Source organism: Bufo bufo, chromosome 5 (assembly GCF_905171765.1).
Source record: "Bufo bufo chromosome 5, aBufBuf1.1, whole genome shotgun sequence".
In the NCBI taxonomy this organism is placed as follows: Eukaryota; Metazoa; Chordata; class Amphibia; order Anura; family Bufonidae; genus Bufo; species Bufo bufo.
This window is the reverse complement of record NC_053393.1, coordinates 194,130,218-194,148,134: the sequence shown is the minus strand read 5'-3', so window position 1 is coordinate 194,148,134 and position 17,917 is coordinate 194,130,218. Positions and strand designations below refer to the sequence as shown.

Sequence of the window (17,917 nt, the reverse complement as noted above, 5' to 3'; positions counted from 1 at the left end):
GAACGGTGTAGGAATTACAACAGTTTGCATATGTGCCTCCCACTGACCAAAAGTAATGGGACAATTGGCTTCTCAGCTGTTCCATGGCCAGGTGTGTGTTATTCCCTCATTATCCCAATTACAATGAGCAGATAAAAGGTCCAGAGTTCATTTCAAGTGTGCTATTTGCATTTGGAATCTGTTGCTGTCAACTCTCAAGATGAGATCCAAAGAGCTGTCACTATCAGTGAAGCAAGCCATCATTAGGCTGAAAAAACAAAACAAACCCATCAGAGAGATAGCAAAAACATTAGGCGTGGCCAAAACAACTGTTTGGAACATTCTTAAAAAGAAGGAACGCACCGGTGAGCTCAGCAAAACCAAAAGACCCGGAAGATAACGGAAAACAACTGTGGTGGATGACCGAGGAATTATTTCCCTGGTGAAGGAAACACCCTTCGCAACAGTTGGCCAGAGGAAGAACACTCTCCAGGAGGTAGGTGTATGTGTGTCAAAGTCAACATTTAAGAGAATACCATTGGTGAGCCTCAAAAACAGGAAGGCTAGATTACAGTTTGCCAAACAACATCTAAAAAAGCCTTCACATTTCTGGAACAACATCCTATGGACAGATGAGACTTGTACCAGAGTGATGGGAAGAGAAGAGTATGGAGAAGGAAAGGAACTGCTCATGATCCTAAGCATACCACCTCATCAGTGAAGCATGGTGGTGGTAGTGTCCTGGCGTGGGCATGTATGGCTGCCAATGGAACTGGTTCTCTTGTATTTATTGATGATGTGACTGCTGACAAAAGCAGCAGGATGAATTCTTAAGTATTTCGGGCAATATTATCTGCTCATATTCAGCCAAATGCTTCAGAACTCATTGGACGGCTCTTCACAGTGCAGATGGACAATGACCCAAAGCATACTGCAAAAGCAACCAAAGAGTTTAAGGGAAAGAAGTGGAATGTTATGCAATGACCAAGTCAATCATCTGACCTGAATCCGATTGAGCATGCATTTCACTTGCTGAAGACAAAACTGAAGGGAAAATGCCCCAAGAACAAGCAGGAACTGAAGACAGTTGCAGTAGAGGCCTGGCAGAACATCACAAGGGATGAAACCCAGCATCTGGTGATGTCTATGTGTTCCAGACTTCAGGCTGTATTTGACTGCAAAGGATTTGCAACTAAGTATTAAAAAGTGAAAGTTTGATTTATGATTATTATTCTGTCCCATTACTTTTGGTCCCTTAACAAGTGGGAGGCACATATTCACACTGTTGTAATTCCTACACCGTTCACCTGATTTGGATGTAAATACCCTCAAATTAAAGCTGACAGTCTGCAGATAAAGCACACCTTATTCGTCTAATTTCAAATTCATTGTGGTGGTGTATAGAGCCAAAAATGTTAGAATCATTTCGATGTCCCAATATTTATGGACCTGACTGTATGTTACAAAGCAAAACTACGTGTAGAGGAGAAAAACCGAGAACGCAAGGTCACCTATGATGCCGTGCAGCCGACCAATCTGCAGATAGCCATCCCCTGTGATGTGACAGCCCTATAAAACCCTCATCCCGCGCAGTCTCCACCATTGTCCTGTGAGCTGAGCATAGGGAGAGACATGGCAAGTAGTGTTGGGCGAGCATGCTCGGCCGAACACCATTTTGACTCGAGCACCGTGATGCTCGGCACATCGTGTGCTCGAGCGAGAATATTTTAATCGTGAATTTTCATCACAAATTTTAATCGTGAATATCAGTACTTTGAGAATTCTCAAAATCGCGAATCCTTATTATGCTATAAATCTTCTATACCTTTTTTTATAGTTTTTATTTTTCCTATCATTAGTAAACGTATTATAAGTATTATTTTACCTACTATTGCTAATTTCTTTTTATAGATATATCATTACTAATAACAAACAATAGACAACATATAATCACACAAAGGCTGTATGCCAAAAGCCAACATTCTATCCATGTGACGTAGTCAGCATACCTTACAATCGCAGCCTTGTGTGCAATGAGACATTCAAGCCCATCTCTCATCTGACTGAGAACTGGTAAGCCTCAAAGCTGCCTTAGGCCCCTTTCACACGGGCGAGTATTCCGCGCGGATGCGATGCGTGAGTTGAATGGGGACCCGATCATTATTATTTCCCCTTATAACATGGTTATAAGGGAAAATAATAGCATTCTGAATACAGAATGCATAGTACAATAGGGCTGGAGCGGTTAAAAAATAAATAAATAATAATTTAACTCACCTTAATCCACTTGTTCGCGCATCTCTTCTGTCTTCATCTGTGCTGTGAGCAATAGGACCTTTGATGACGTCACTACGCTCATCACATGATCCATCACCATGGTGATGGAACATGTGATGGACCATGTGATGAACGCAGTGACGTCATCAAAGGTCCTATTGCTCACAGATGAAGACAGAAGAGAAGCCGGGCTGCATGAACAAGTGGATTAAGGTGAGTAAAGTTTTTTTTTTTTTTTTTTTTAACCCCTCCAGCCCTATTGTACAATGCATTCTGTATTCAGAATGCTATTATTTTCCCTTATAACCATGTTATAAGGGGAAATAATACAATCTACACTACAACTAACCCAAACCTGAACTTCTGTAAAGAAGTTCGGGTCTGGGTACCACAGTCGGGTTTTTTATCACGCTCGTGCAAAACACATTGCACCCGCGCGATAAAAACTGAACATCGGAACGCAATCGCAGTCAAAACTGACTGCAATTGCGTTCCTACTCGCGCGGATTTGCCGCAATGCACCGGGACGCATCCGGACCTAATCCGGACACGCCGCGTGAAAGAGGCCTTAGAAACATAACATAGAAACATAGAATGTGTCGGCAGATAAGAACCATTTGGCCCATCTAGTCTGCCCAATATACTGAATACTATGAATAGCCCTTGGCCCTATCTTATATGAAGGATGGCCTTATGCCTATCCCATGCATGCTTAAACTCCTTCACTGTATTTGCAGCTACCACTTCTGCAGGAAGGCTATTCCATGCATCCACTACTCTCTCAGTAAAGTAATACTTCCTGATATTACTTTTAAACCTTTGCTCCTTTAATTTAAAACTATGTCCTCTTGTAGCAGTTTTTCTTCTTTTAAATATTCTCTCCTCTTTTACCTTGCTGATTCCCTTTATGTATTTAAAAGTTTCTATCATATCCCCTCTGTCTCGTCTATCTTCCAAGCTATACATGTTAAGGTCCTTTAATCTTTCCTGGTAAGTTTTATCCTGCAATCCATGTACTAGTTTAGTAGCTCTTCTCTGAACTCTCTCCAAAGTATCAATATCCTTCTGGAGATATGGTCTCCAGTACTGAGCACAATACTCCAAATGAGGTCTCACTAGTGCTCTGTAGAGCGGCATGAGCACCTCCCTCTTTCTACTGGTAATTCCTCTCCCTATACACCCAAGCATTCTGCTAGCATTTCCTGCTGCTCTATGACATTGTCTGCATACCTTTAAGTCTTCTGAAATAATGACCCCTAAATCCCTTTCCTCAGATACTGAGGTTAGGACTGTATCACTGATTTTATATTCTGCTCTTGGGTTTTTACGCCCCAGGTGCATTATCTTGCACTTATTAACATTCAATTTTAGTTGCCAGTATTTTGACCATAAAGTGCAAATGGATATGAAGGGGCACACTCAAAAGGGAAACACAATATAGATGATATGATAGTAATTTAATACTTAAAAACACACACTTAAAATAAATCTAAAACATACATAAAATCGCACATCAATGCTATATATGACGTTGTGTGCAACACTCCTGCACAATGACCTCTGCGTTGGAAAACAGAGTAACAGCAATGTCCCAATTCACTATGCGTGTGGTAATAGTGCCGACAATGTCCCAATCAGAGTCCTAGTTCATATAATGGTGGCCCTATAGCCAAATCCTGATGGAGCAGTGTGATAATATAATGATGGCACTATGGCCAAATCGGTGATGGTAATATCGTAATGGCACTATGGCCAATTCTGGTAGAGCAGTAGTGGTGATGGTATCATCCAATCCTAATGTCCGGTGATATGAGCGAAGTATATAGCAGTTATAAATGCTGACTTCACAGTAGGACTTACCCCTCTTCGGTCTTACCCCTCTTCGCTGCCTGTCCGCAGCGCTGGCTTCCCAGGCGGCCGTACACTCACAGCATCTCACGTGGTGTACTCGGCTGTGCGTGGCGTCCCACGTGACCTGATTGTCTAGGGTACCGGATGGACGCTAAGTTGACGTCACTGCTGTGCGACTCACACTCCGGTTCTATGCTGAAAAAAGTTCTCGTACACCTTTGTCCTTTGGTATCGGGCTTCCTTGTTGTTTGTATGAATCCACGCTCACTCTGCAGTGCCAGACGCGTTTCAGGGTCTTACACCCCTTCCTCAGTGGCCAGCCGAGTGAGTGGATTCTCACTCCTTATAAATGAAATTTCCTACCCACAATCCCACTTTTCTGTGCATGTCCTAATTTGCGGGATGGATTGGATTGCTATTTGTTTATATAGTCATACCTCACAATTAAAATATAATTAAATAAGCAATATAATCATAAATACACACCCCACATACATAATTGAAGATAAAAATGATTTATGAAGAAGACTGCAAGATCAGGCAATCATTTGGAAGGTAACCGCATCAAAAACGCATTAATGTGAATTGCGTTTTATATGCGGTTTCTACTCTGTGGGTCCAATAGTGAATTGAATATAATGACTGTCCAAGAAAAGTCAGCAAGATACAGAGAGAGGAGGAGCTGTTCCCAGTGACATATTCTCATGGATATTAGATGATGTAGGACAGGAGAGCACTGGGGTTGGAGAAGTGGTACAGTCCCTGTTTAAAGGTGCATTAAAGGTGCCACGCGGCCATTAACAATAAAGACCGACTATACAGTGTGGTCTTCATTATTAAAGGGGTTCTGCACTTTGTTTTAACTGATGATCTATCCTCTGGATAGATCATCAGCTTCTGATCGGCGGGGGTCTGACACACGGGACCCCCGCCGATCAGCTGTGACACCCGGGACCCCCGCCAATCAGCTGTTTGAGAAGGCAGCGGCTCTCCAGTAGCGCCACGGCCTTCTCACTGTTTACCGCAGGCCCACTGACGTCATGACTAGTATCAACTAGCGTGGGCGGGGCGAAGCTCTGTTCACTTGAATGGAGCTTAGCCCCGCCCAGCACAGTGATACTAGTCGTGACGTCAGTGGGCCGGCAATAAACAGTGAGAAGGCCGCGGCGCTACTGGAGCGCCGCTGCCTTCTCGAACAGCTGATCGGCGGGGGTCCCGGGTGTCGGACCCCCGCCGATCAGAATCTGATGATCTATCCAGAGGATAGATCATCAGTTAAAACAAAGTGCAGAACCCCTTTAAATGAAAGGCTAATTGGTTAAATGAAAGGCTAATTGGCAAGGAGGTTCTTCACTGCAGTATGGCTGCAAGCTGCCCGCAGCACAGCCGCTCTGTGTGGCCATATCCTAAGGCAGAGTGGCCTGGGTATACCTTATTTATAGCGATTTGTGACAAATTAATTTGTAACAAATCAAATTTATTGTGGAACTTCGGCAAAGTTGCCAAATCTAATTTTTTAAAACTTCACTCAACTCTAATTGAAAGCATTTACTTTTTCAGCAGTTTGTGCTACAATAGGTCTTATGTGGGACTGGACCATACAGGCTAGTCTTCACTGCACATTCTCATTAGTGAGCCTTGGGCAGTGGCGTACCTCCAATGAAGGCAAACCACACAGCTGCCATGGGGCCTGTGAGGGAGGGGGGGCTCCACTGTGGACAAAAGGCCTCACCCACTAATTACATTTCATACAGGCTCCCATCCAGAATCCCTGTCAGGGGGCTGCCTGACAAGATTAAACAGCAACTGCACTTATGATCATAACCCTGTATCATCAGTGCAGTCCGGAGGCTGAGAAAGCTAAAAAAAACTGTGATGCCATCATCACAGGTCCTGCATCATCTAGTTAAGGAACTGCACAGAGAATAGTGTAGTTCCCAGGTTAGGAAGGTGCAGCTACAATCATCACAGCTAGGCAGGTATTTTGAGCTTTATCATGATATAGGTTGCTGTTGGGGAGGACAACGTATATACCTGACCATGTGATTAGGTATTTTTTTGTTCCATTTTTATTTCCTTTCTTGTATTGATAGTTTACATAGGGTCATGACTAAGTACAGCAAAATTCACCTCTGCAGTGTGCATTGCACACCATTATTTTTATACAATATCATATGTGGGCTGGTGTGGTTTGTGTGCTAGCTCTGTTTTGTAATCCCAGTCCAGCCCTGACAGCAGGGGCGTAACTACCATAGCGGCAGACCATGCAACTGCTATGGGGCCCAGGGCAAGAGGGGGCCCAGTTGGGATCATCCCCTCTTCTACTTGGTCTGAAAACTTGGTCAGGACTTTACCCTCTAAAAGGAACAACTTTTAGTAAATGAGGCCGTGGGAAAAATAGCCCAAGGGTCATTGAAAAGTGTTTAGGCGGAAACCCTTCTGTCCTGTGTGGGGGGCCTGGTTTGATCCTTGCTATGGGGCCCTTACTTCCCTGTGTATGCCACTGCCTGACAGCACACTATGTTCTGCCCAGCAGGGTTAGGGAAAATTATTATAGATCATGTCTGCCAGAGCCTTGGTATTTCTGTAGTGATTAGTGTGCATATAGCACCATCTAGCAGTGTTGAGTTGTATTCCACTTTGTTTTTCCTATTACAAAGACTGCTGCATTGTGGATGGTGCAAAGCATTGTGGGAGTGCAACGCATCCTGGGAAAGAGAAGTCTCCAGTCTCCAGGACACAGTTCAGAGCTGTCCTATGCATGTCTCCTTCTTAAACTCCGCCATCCTTGTAAAAGCATTTCTGGTTAGAGATCTGCCTTGTTTCAGGGACATTATGTTATGCAGAGCTGTTCAGCTAGTTGTAATTGTTATTCAGGGAGTTATTACTGTTAGCTAGCCATGCAATCCTATGTATAGGCAGCCATTTTACCATGTGCTTCAGTGTTATGCAAATGCTACTGTACATGCTATTCTATACGTTATACATGTTATTTGTATTCTTATAGTTTTACCATTCAATAAAATACTCCTGTTTTGCCAATAAACAAGTTAAGACTACAAAGAACAATCCTCTTATTTGGAAGACAGGAATGGTTTATGCAGAATGTCAGACTTCGCACTGTGTGAACGTGTATGAAGACAGAACACACTCATGGAGCAAAGGGAGGAGCTAGAAGTGGAAGGGATTCTTACTATGGGGCCCAATGACTTGGGCAACAATGACCTTTTTGTTAGTTCACCAGTCCTTCCTTGGACCATTTTTGGTAGGCACTAACAACTGCACAGCCAAAATACTCCACAAGATTTGCTGTTTTGGAGAAGCTCTGATCCCGTTCAGTAGCCATGACAATTTGGCTCTTGTCAAAGTCAAACAGATCCTTCCATTTAACTATTTTCGAACACATCAACTTCAAGAACTGGCTGCTTACTTGTCTAATATATCCTAACCTTTGACAGTGCTATTTTTACAAGATCATTCACTTCGCCTGTCAGTGGCTTTAATATAATGGCTGATATATGGTGCATATAATTTACAGCGAAGCTGTAAATCCTTACCATATGGACCGTGTAATACAGGAGTGTGGGTTCCACCATTTTCCCTGGCATTTCTAATTGTGTAGTTTTCCTGAAAGCAACAGTGTCGAATTTCTCCAGTGCTTCCAATAAAGCCTGGTCTCCAGCTAAATATACCGTATAGTACTTAACCACTCAGCGCCTGGCATGACAGAATAAAAATTAGATGGAAATGGAGAAAATAAATCACAGATATACAGTAAAATGATCAAGAAATACCAACAAAACCAATAAAACAATGGTGGAATGCCACCCCAAGAAGTATTGTTTCCCAACTCCCCACTACATTGTATGCAATATTAAATTGTGCTGTTTAAAAGAACTATTTGTCGTGGAAAAAAAAAGCCCTGATTTGAAAATGGAAAAAAAAGAATGTGAAAAAAAGGAAAATAAAAATGTTCAGGCTCCCGAAGGAGAAAATAAAAAGGAAAATCACAGTGTCAGGAAGGGGTTAATGATACACATACTAAATGTTATCAACTTATGTCATGTTAGCCATTCATACAACTAAAGTACTAAATGGTAATCCTTATCTAACTAGGTTCTTAACATTCACAGCACATTATTGACCCCAGCTCCAAGCAACCATGCATAGAGGAGCTCCACAAACCCAGTCATTGTAAAGCTAATGTAAAGGTTGAGCAGATGTTACCTTCAGCACTGCCTGCCCGCAGATCACCAACATGAATGGAGCTCTGTGTTACCACTGAGGTATTCCCTGCAGTGTCTGGCATATTAGGCAGCTTCTTCTTCCCCTCCCAGAGGGTGACCCAGCCATGATTGGCTGAGCACATCTGAACATGCCTTCAGTCACTCTGAATATCTCAGCCCCCTGTTAGTTTTAGGAAGGGGAGTGAGGTTTGTTCAGATTACAGAACAATCCTGGTAAGGTAAAAAAAAAAAAAGGGGAAAGTTTACTGTGATGCTCTGAGTATATTACAGCATACGATACAGTCAGTTGTAGAAGTATGAAAGTTATGTAGACGTCATATTTGATGTTCATTTCAACAGTACATAAAGTTAAAGGGAATGCAGTGAACCCTTTAATGTGCCATGACATAACTGTATGTCATTTAGTGCCGGAAGGGTCCACGATGTATGGATATGTCATGATGACCAAATGGGCACAGGTGTCTTGCCCATACAGCTAAACGCAGAGCTTCTACTATAACGTGTGAGACCAGAGAAACCTCTGATACTGGATGTTTAACACCATAGATCCCATGGCCAATAACGACACATAGTGCATGGTTTTAAGAAAATAAAAGAATAAAAATAAAAAATATAATAATAATAATAAAATAAGAAAGGCATTGAGAATGGGAAGACACAAAAAAGATTTATTTTTATTTTTATAAAACGTGTTTTTATTGCTCAAAGATACTCAACTTGAAAAACTATATTGGTATCCCAAAACAGTGCCAATAAAAACTACGATGTGTCAAGCCCTAATACAATTACATTGATGCAAAAAAGAAAAGACAATCATGGCTCTTAGAATACAGCTTGGTTGTGGAAGCCCCAAATAAACAAAAACATTAACATATTGCGGGACATTTACAAAGGTCAGCATTTGACATGGGAAAAGATGGTGTAAAAATATTTATAAATGACCCCCATAGATTGTGCAATAATGAACACAACACTCTGGAATGTTTTGAGTTAATACGTTGTAGGATCCACTTTCTGGGAACTTCAGTCCTGTGACGGGGGTATATGATATTCTAAAGTAACATTGGTGAGTCAAGGAGCTGCCAAGACCCTGTTGCAACAGGGCAGTGGGTAGAGCTAAAAAGAGTGTAAGTACAGTCGTGGCCAAAAGTTTTGAGAATGACACAAATATTAGTTTTCACAAAGTTTGCTGCTAAACTGCTTTTAGATCTTTGTTTCAGTTGTTTCTGTGATGTAGTGAAATATAATTACACGCACTTTATACGTTTCAAAGGCTTTTATCGACAGTTACATGACATTTATGCAAAGAGTCAGTATTTGCAGTGTTGGCCCTTCTTTTTCAGGACCTCTGCAATTCGACTGGGCATGCTCTCAATCAACTTCTGGTCCAATTCCTGACTGATAGCAACCCATTCTTTCATAATCACTTCTTGGAGTTTGTCAGAATTTGTGGGTTTTTGTTTGTCCACCCGCCTCTCGAGGATTGACCACAAGTTCTCAATGGGATTAAGATCTGAGGAGTTTCCAGGCCATGGACCCAAAATGTTAAAGTTTTGGTCCCCGAGCCACTTAGTTATCACTTTTGCCTTATGGCACGGTGCTCCATCGTGCTGGAAAATGCATTGTTCTTCACCAAACTGTTGTTGGATTGTTGGAAGAAGTTGCTGTTGGAGGGTGTTTTGATACCATTCTTTATTCATGGCTGTGTTTTTGGGCAAAATTGTGAGTGAGCCCACTCCCTTGGATGAGAAGCAACCCCACACATGAATGGTCTCAGGATGCTTTACTGTTGGCATGACACAGGACTGATGGTAGCGCTCACCTTTTCTTCTCTGGACAAGCCTTTTTCCAGATGCCCCAAACAATCGGAAAGAGGCTTCATCGGAGAATATGACTGTGGCGAAACCAACCTCGCCACTGGGTTTTGGAGGGGCCTTGCTACTAGCCTCTTGCCCCAGGATTATGGGCCCTCTCATCAGCCAGGCCTCATTTGTTCACAAAGGACTTGGACTAACTTGAACTCTCACCCCCCACGAATTAGACCAGGGTTCAAGTTAGTCCATTACGTTTGGTAATTGTATTTTGTGTATTGCGTCTCAGACAATGCTCATTGTGTTAGTTAATTGCGTCTCAGACAATGCTCATTGTATTTTGTTTATTGCGTTACAGACAGAGGGAAGGGGATTTTGTGTACAATTGCTGGGGAGGTTTGAATACTGTAAATGCATGTGATTGGCTGTTTTTACAAAACCCTGTGGGTAGTGGCCTTGCTGGAAATGTGTATAAAATGCTTGTGTGTTAGAATAAAGGGTTGCTTTTATACCTTCATGAAGTTTTGGCTCATGTTTGGGGAATGCGATAACTACACTCTTGGGGATTGCTATATCACAATACTCCCCTGAGTATAAGCTCTTGTAAGAGCTTGTTCATGGTTCCTGCTCTCTGGATGTAGGAGAGGTTCACCCACTGGAAGCTGAAGCCCAGTCTTGGGTCCAGCGTGGGTGGAGGACGGTGAGACCCCAACCAAGCTGCGGCGGTTCGTGGGGTCTGCAGTGCGTACGGTGTCAAGTGGAGTGCTTGGAGTCCTCTGGAAGCACTAGGATCATATATCGACGGAGGTACCCGGTCGGGGTGCTAGGCGTTCCGTTACAATGACTTTGCCCCAGTCCTCAGCAGTCTATTCACCAAACTTTCTGCAGAAGATCAATCTGTCCCTGATGTTTTTTTTGGAGAGAAGTGGCTTCTTTGCTGCCCTTCTTGACACCAGGCCATCTTCCAAAAGTCTTCGCCTCACTGTGCGTGCAGATGCGCTCACACCTGCCTGCTGCCATTCCTGAGCAAGCTCTGCACTGGTTGCACTCCAATCCCGCAGCTGAATCCTCTTTAGGAGACGATCCTGGCGCTTGCTGGACTTTCTTGGACGCCCTGAAGCCTTCTCAAGCCTTCTTTCCTTGAAGTTCTTGATGATCCTATAAATTGTTGATTGAGGTGCAATCTTAGTAGCCACAATATCCTTGCCTGTGAAGCCATTTTTATGCAACGCAATGATGGCTGCACGCGTTTCTTTGCAGGTCACCATGGTTAACAATGGAAGAACAATGATTTCAAGCATCACCCTCCTTTTAACATGTCAAGTCTGCCATTTTAACCCAATCAGCCTGACAAAATGATCTCCAGCCTTGTGCTTGTCAACATTCTCACCTGAGTTAACAAGATGATTACTGAAATGATCCTAGCAGGTCCTTTAATGACAGCAATGAAATGCAGTGGAAAGTTTTTTTGGGATTAAGTTAATTTTCATGGCAAAGAATGACTATGCAATTCACCTGATCACTTTTCAAAACATTCTGGAGTATATGCAAATTGCTATTATAAAAACTTAAAGAGGACCTTTGACTAGTTTCAAAACTAAAAACTAACTATATGGAGTCCCAGGCTATGAGCTGTGCGCTATGATTGGCCAGCGCTGCAGCAAGGGACAACCCTAATACAAAAACTCCGCCCAGTACAACAGAGGGAGCTGCAGACACCGGAGCCTATACCGGGCGAACGGAGCGGCGCCCAGACATACTAGTAAGTGCAGGGGGACCCCTGGGCGCCGCTCTGCCCACTGATATAGTTAGTTTTTAGTTTTTAAACTAGTGAAAGGTCCTCTTTAAGCAGCAACTTTTCCAATTTCCAATATTTGTGTCATTCTCAAAACTTTTGGCCACGACTGTACATGCTTATTCGAAAGGCAAAACTTTTTTTTTCTGTTCAGTTATCAAATTTTTGCATCATTTGATGGCATTTGTTGCATTTTATTTTCAACAGATGAAACCATTATCATCAGAATGTTGTAGTGGTTTCATCTGTAGAAACCATCGAAAGTTTGCTTAACCACCTCCCGACCGCCTAAGACAGGATTGCGTCCTGCGGGCGGCCGGGTTATTCCTCCTGGATGCATCGGCACGTCCTCTTGCGAGACTTCGAGCATAGCCGGCCCGCACATGCGCAATGCGGGCCGGGAAAAGGCGCAAGAGAAGTTCGCCACCAGCCTGCCAGCCAATGATCATCGCTGGCAGGTTGGTGACTTTTAAAAAATCGAATCGGAAGCCATTTAACACTTTATATTTATAAATATAATGTGTTAAATGGCTTCTGTGCTCTCTGCTGGTTCCTTTTCCTCTGTTGGTCCCAGCAGAGAGCATACATCACTGTGAGTACACCAAGCACAACAAATTTAGCCCCAGATCGCCCCCCCATCATCCCAATTAATCCCTTAATCACCCCTGTCAATCACTAGTGAAAGGGAAAAAAGTGATCAGTGTAAACTGTCACATTTTTTTTTTCACCAGTATTGACTGTTAGGTTTAGGATAGTTTAGGCCCTTTGGTAGGTAGTTAGCTTCCATTAGCGCCCAGCCCACCGCAGTCACTGATTCGCTGTTTAGCGTATCGCTAATCAGCATTGGTACTTTTATAGTATCTGTAAGTGATCAGAACTGATCACAGTCAGATCTATAATAGTGTCACCTTATCTCGCCCTCCACCCAAAACGCAGTGTTTGCCCGATCAGGCCTGATCGGTTGCCCACACGTGCATTCACCCACGCCCGCCCCGCCGCAGTGACAAAAAATATATATATTTTTTATCACTGCACAATCACTTCACAAGCGCTGCGGCGATAAAAAAAATCAGTTTTGATATATCAATTGCAGCGGCTTCCTGTACTTTGCTAGCCTCCCATTTGTAAGACAGGCTTGCTTTTTTTCTTGGGTAGTCTCAGGGAATACCCCCTAAATTTAGTTGACCAAATGGCAAGTAAGGGGTATTCTTCTGAAGAGGCCTACAGGCTTCTGACCCAGTCGGATGAGGAATGGGAACCCTCATCTGACGAATCCAGCAGAATACGAACCTGTAGAAAGCAGTGGCAGTCTGACCCAAAGTTCGGACAATGAGGTTGAGGACGTGTTGCTAGACCACAGGTTGCGCAGGATCCGATTCAAGGGCAGCAGAGTGGGGCTGGCGCTGTCGGATTATGTGGTGAGGCATACACCAGCAGCGCAGCCCATCCTGGACCTAGTACCAGCACTGCCGTAGAACATGGTGAAGTGGCGAGCACCAGAAGGGAAGTTGAAGCTGGTACGGTGGCACGTGCATTAGTTCCCCCGTCGCAGCCACCGCGACAGGCCCGTAGAGCCCCTAGAGTCCCTGAGGTGCTGGCAAACCCTGATTGGCAGCCCCCAACTTCAGCCGCACCAGTAGTTCCCCCTTTCACCGCCCAGTCTGAAGTTCAGGTTGAGACAGCTCAGATCGGATCGGCACTGGGGTTTTTTGAGCTGTACTTGACTGCGGAGCTCTTAGACTTAGTCGTGGCAGAAACAAACCGGTATGCCACTCAATTTATAGCTGCCAACCCGGGAAGCTTTTATGCCCAGTCTTTCCGGTGGAAACCCGTCCAAGTTTCCGAATTTAAAACTTTTCTGGGACTTCTCCTCAACATGGGCCTGACAAAAAAGCATGAATTGTGGTCATATTGGTCCACGAACACAATTCATCACATGCCCATGTTCTCTGCTGCCATGTTCAGGACACGATTTGAGACCATCCTGCGTTTCCTGCACTTTAGTGATAATAGCACTTCTCGTCCCAGAGGCCACCCAGCTTTTGACCGGCTCCACAAAATTCGGCCCCTCATAGACCACCTTAACACCAAATTTGCAGATTTGTATACCCCTGAGCAAAACATCTGCATAGACGAGTCCCTGATACATTTTACCGGGCACCTTGGCTTCAAACAATACATACCAAGCAAGCGCGCCCGGTATGGGGTCAAATTGTATAAGCTGTGTGAAAGGGCCACAGGCTATACGCACAAATTTCGTGTCTATGAGGGTAAAGATCAGACCCTGGAGCCGGTCGGTTGCCCTGACTACCTGGGGAGCAGTGGGAAGACAGTCTGGAACTTGGTGTCACCCTTATTTGGCAAGGGGTACCATCTTTATGTGGACAATTTCTACACAAGTGTGCCCCTCTTCAGGCATTTGTTTATAGAACAGATTGGCTGCTGTGGCACCGAGCGACCTAGTCGCCAGGGCTTCCCCCAACGGCTCGTTACCACCCGTCTTGCAAGGGGGGAGAGGGCTGCCTTGTGTAACGAAGAACTGCTCGCGGTGAAATGGAGAGACAAGCGTGACGTTTACATGCTCTCCTCCATTCACGCAGACACGACAATCGAAATTGAACGAGCAACTGGAGTCATTGAAAAGCCCCTCTGTGTCCACAACTATAATTCGCTCATGGGAGGGGTGGACTTCAATGACTAGATGTTGGCTCCTTATTTACTTTCCCGCAGGACCAGACGCTGGTATAAGAAGGTGTCTGTATACCTAATTCAATTGGCTATGTACAATAGTTTTGTTCTCTACAGTAAGGCTGGGAGAACAAGATCCTTCCTCAAATTTCAGGAAGAGATCATCGAGAACCTCCTATATCCAGGAGGTTCCATGGCCCCAACCACAAGTGTAGTGAGCCGTCTACACGAGCTACATTTCCCCAAAGTCGTTGCTGGTACCTCAAACCAAGCGCCACCCCGAAAAAAAAGTTGTGTCTGTAGCAGGAGTGGAATAAGGCGTGACACCCGCTATTTCTGTCCTGACTGCCCTGACCACCCTGCCCTATGCTTAGGGGAGTGTTTACGGAAGTACCACACACAGGTACACTTAGTATAGGGATTGCGTGACACAGGACAGGCACACAGGGGTCTTAGGGCCCTTTCACACAGAGCTGCTGCAAACCTCTCCTTTCACCTTGGACAAAGTGCATAATGTACTTAGCCACAACTCTGGGCGATTTGCGCTTTGCACATTGTCCCATGGGGAAGGAGAGGTTTGTCCTCTAAAGGTAAAAAAAATAAAAAAAATAAATCACAGGTAAGCAAAAAGGTTAATGTTCCAAAAGTTAAATAAAGTTTATAAAAGTTAATGTTCTGTTTCAAATGTTATATAAAGTTAATGTTAATAAATTTATTGCGTTGCGGCCTGTTTCTTTTTGTTTCGTTTTTTTTACCTTCTAGGTGGACCAACCGATCAACCAGCTGCAGCACTGATGTGCATTCTGACAGAAGCATTGCGCTGCTGTCAGATTACACAAAAGTCGGTGTATGTGGCGCTGCAAGACGAGATTTCTCCTCTGCAGTAAAAAAGATGCGTTTGCCGAGGCTTATGAGCTGAGGGGCAGTGTTCATATGCTTTGGCAAACATTTAAAAATAAATAAATAAATTCTGGCAATGATTTATACATCCACATCGATTGATGTGAATGGAGAAATCGGGTTTGCCAGGGCATACGAGCTGAGTGGGTTTGGATGTTGGGCGGAGCTCCTATGTCCTGGCAGACACCTTTCCCCTCCTTTTTTTTTTCTGCACATTTTTTGGATGAGATTTTTTCATCCACATTGATCGATGCGAATGAAGAAATCTGTGCCGTTTATTTTTTCTTTCAGCCCAGAGGCTGAACAGAAAAAAAAAATCTCATTACCCGTATGCTCAATATAAGGAGAATAGCAGAAACTCCTAATGCTGGCCATACATGTAATGATTGCGGAGACCCTCAAATGCCAGGGCAGTACAAACACCCCACAAATTACCCCTTTTAGCAAAGAAGACACCCCAAGGTATTCGCTGAGGGGCATATTGAGTCCATGAAAGATTGAACTTTTTGTCCCAAGTTAGCGGAAAGGGAGACTTTGTGAGAAAAAAAATATATATAAAAATTTCTGCTAACTTGTGCCAAAAAAATAAATCTTCTATGAACTCGCCATGCCCCTCACGGAATACCTTGGGGTGTCTTCTTTCCAAAATGGGGTCACATGTGGGGTATTTATACTGCCCTGGCATTTAAGGGGCCCTAAAGCGTGAGAAAAAGTCTGGAATCCAAATGTCTAAAAATGCCCACCTAAAAGGTACTCATTGGAATTTGGGCCCCTTTGCGCACTAGGCTGCAAAAAAGTGTCACACATGTGGTATTGCCGTACTCAGAAGAAGTTGGGAAATGTGTTTTGGGGTGTCTTTTTACATATACCCATGCTGGGTGAGAGAAATATCTCTGTAAAATGCCAACTTTGTATAAAAAAATGGGAAAAGTTGACATTTACAGAGATATTTTTCTCACCCAAATAAAATAAAATAAAATAATCATTTTCCGCTAACTTGTGCCAAAAAAAATTCTAGGAACTCGCCATGCCCCTCACGGAATACCTTGGGGTATCTTCTTTCCAAAATGGGGTCACTTGTGGGGTATTTATACTGCCCTGGCATTTTAGGGGACCTAAAGCGTGAGAAGTAATTTGGAATCCAAATGCGTAAAAAATGCCCTGTGAAATCCTAAAGGTGCTCTTTAGAATTTGGGCCCCTTTGCGCACCTAGGCTGCAAAAAAGTGTCACATATGTGGTATCGCCAAACTCAGGAGAAGTTGGGCAATGTGTTTTGGGGTGTCTTTTTACATATACCCATGCTGGGTGAGAGAAATATCTCTCTAAAATGACAACTTTGTATAAAAAATGTGAAAAGTTGACTTTTACAGAGATATTTCTCTAACCCAGCATGGGTATATGTAAAAATACACCCCAAAACACATTGCCCTACTTCTTCTGAATACAGCGATACCACATGTCTTTTTTGCAGCCTAGGTGCGCAAAGGGGCCCAAATTCTAAAGAGCACCTTTAGGATTTTACAGGGCATTTTTTACGCATTTGGATTTCAAACTACTTCTCACACTTTAGGTCCCCTAAAATGCCAGGGCAGTATAAATACCCCACAAGTGATCCCATTTTGGAAAGAAGACACCCCAAGGTATTTCGTGATGGGCATAGTGAGTTCATGGAAGCTTATTTTTTGTCACAAGTTAGTGGAATATGAGATTTTGTAAGAAAAAATGAAAAAATAAAATAAATAAATCATTTTCCGCTAACTTGTGACAAAAAATAAAAACTTCCATGAACTCACTATGCCCATCAGCGAATACCTTAGAGTGTCTACTTTCTGAAATGGGGTCATTTGTGGGGTGTTTCTACTGTCTGGGCATTGTAGAACCTCAGGAAACATGACAGGTGCTCAGAAAGTCAGAGCTGCTTCAAAATGCGGAAATTTACATTTTTGTGCCATAGTTTGTAAACTTTTGCGCAAACCAATAAATATACACTTAATTGCATTTTTTTTTATCAAAGACATGTAGAAAAATTAAATTTAGAGAAAAATTTGTATAGAAATGTAGTTTTATTTGAAAATTTTTGCAACTGAAAGTGAAAAATGTAATTTTTTTGCAAAAATTTCGGTCAATTTCGATTAATAACAAAAAAAAGTAAAAATGTCAGCAGCAATGAAATTGTCACAAGCAGACAGCTGAGAAGCTCTGACAGGAGCCGTTCAGATCCTCCCCCTTGAGTTTCTTTGTTTTGGTTTCTGTTCCTCACCTCGTTAGGCTATCTCAGCTGTCATGCAGTCAGACTCATTACCTCCCTTTATATTCTCCCCCATAAGGTAGTTGGGTGTGGCTGATACTACTTCCTGGAATGAGTGTG

The 17,917-nt window shown here is 43.3% G+C and overlaps 1 protein-coding gene across 2 annotated transcripts in view; it reads right to left on the bottom strand.

Annotated features, from left to right (window-relative positions):
• LOC121001433 (beta-Ala-His dipeptidase-like) overlaps positions 1 to 8,432 on the bottom strand; it is a 63,923-nt gene extending 55,491 nt beyond the window's left edge. For both annotated transcript variants that reach the window (XM_040432496.1, XM_040432497.1), the window contains exons 1-2: positions 8,335 to 8,432; positions 7,665 to 7,824 (exon numbers count right to left, since the gene is read on the bottom strand). In XM_040432496.1, the coding sequence (XP_040288430.1) occupies positions 7,665 to 7,715 (51 nt within the window). In that variant the 5' untranslated portion in view covers positions 7,716 to 7,824; positions 8,335 to 8,432. The remainder of the gene's footprint in view (positions 1 to 7,664; positions 7,825 to 8,334) is intronic.
• Between the last annotated feature and the right edge of the window lie 9,485 nt (positions 8,433 to 17,917).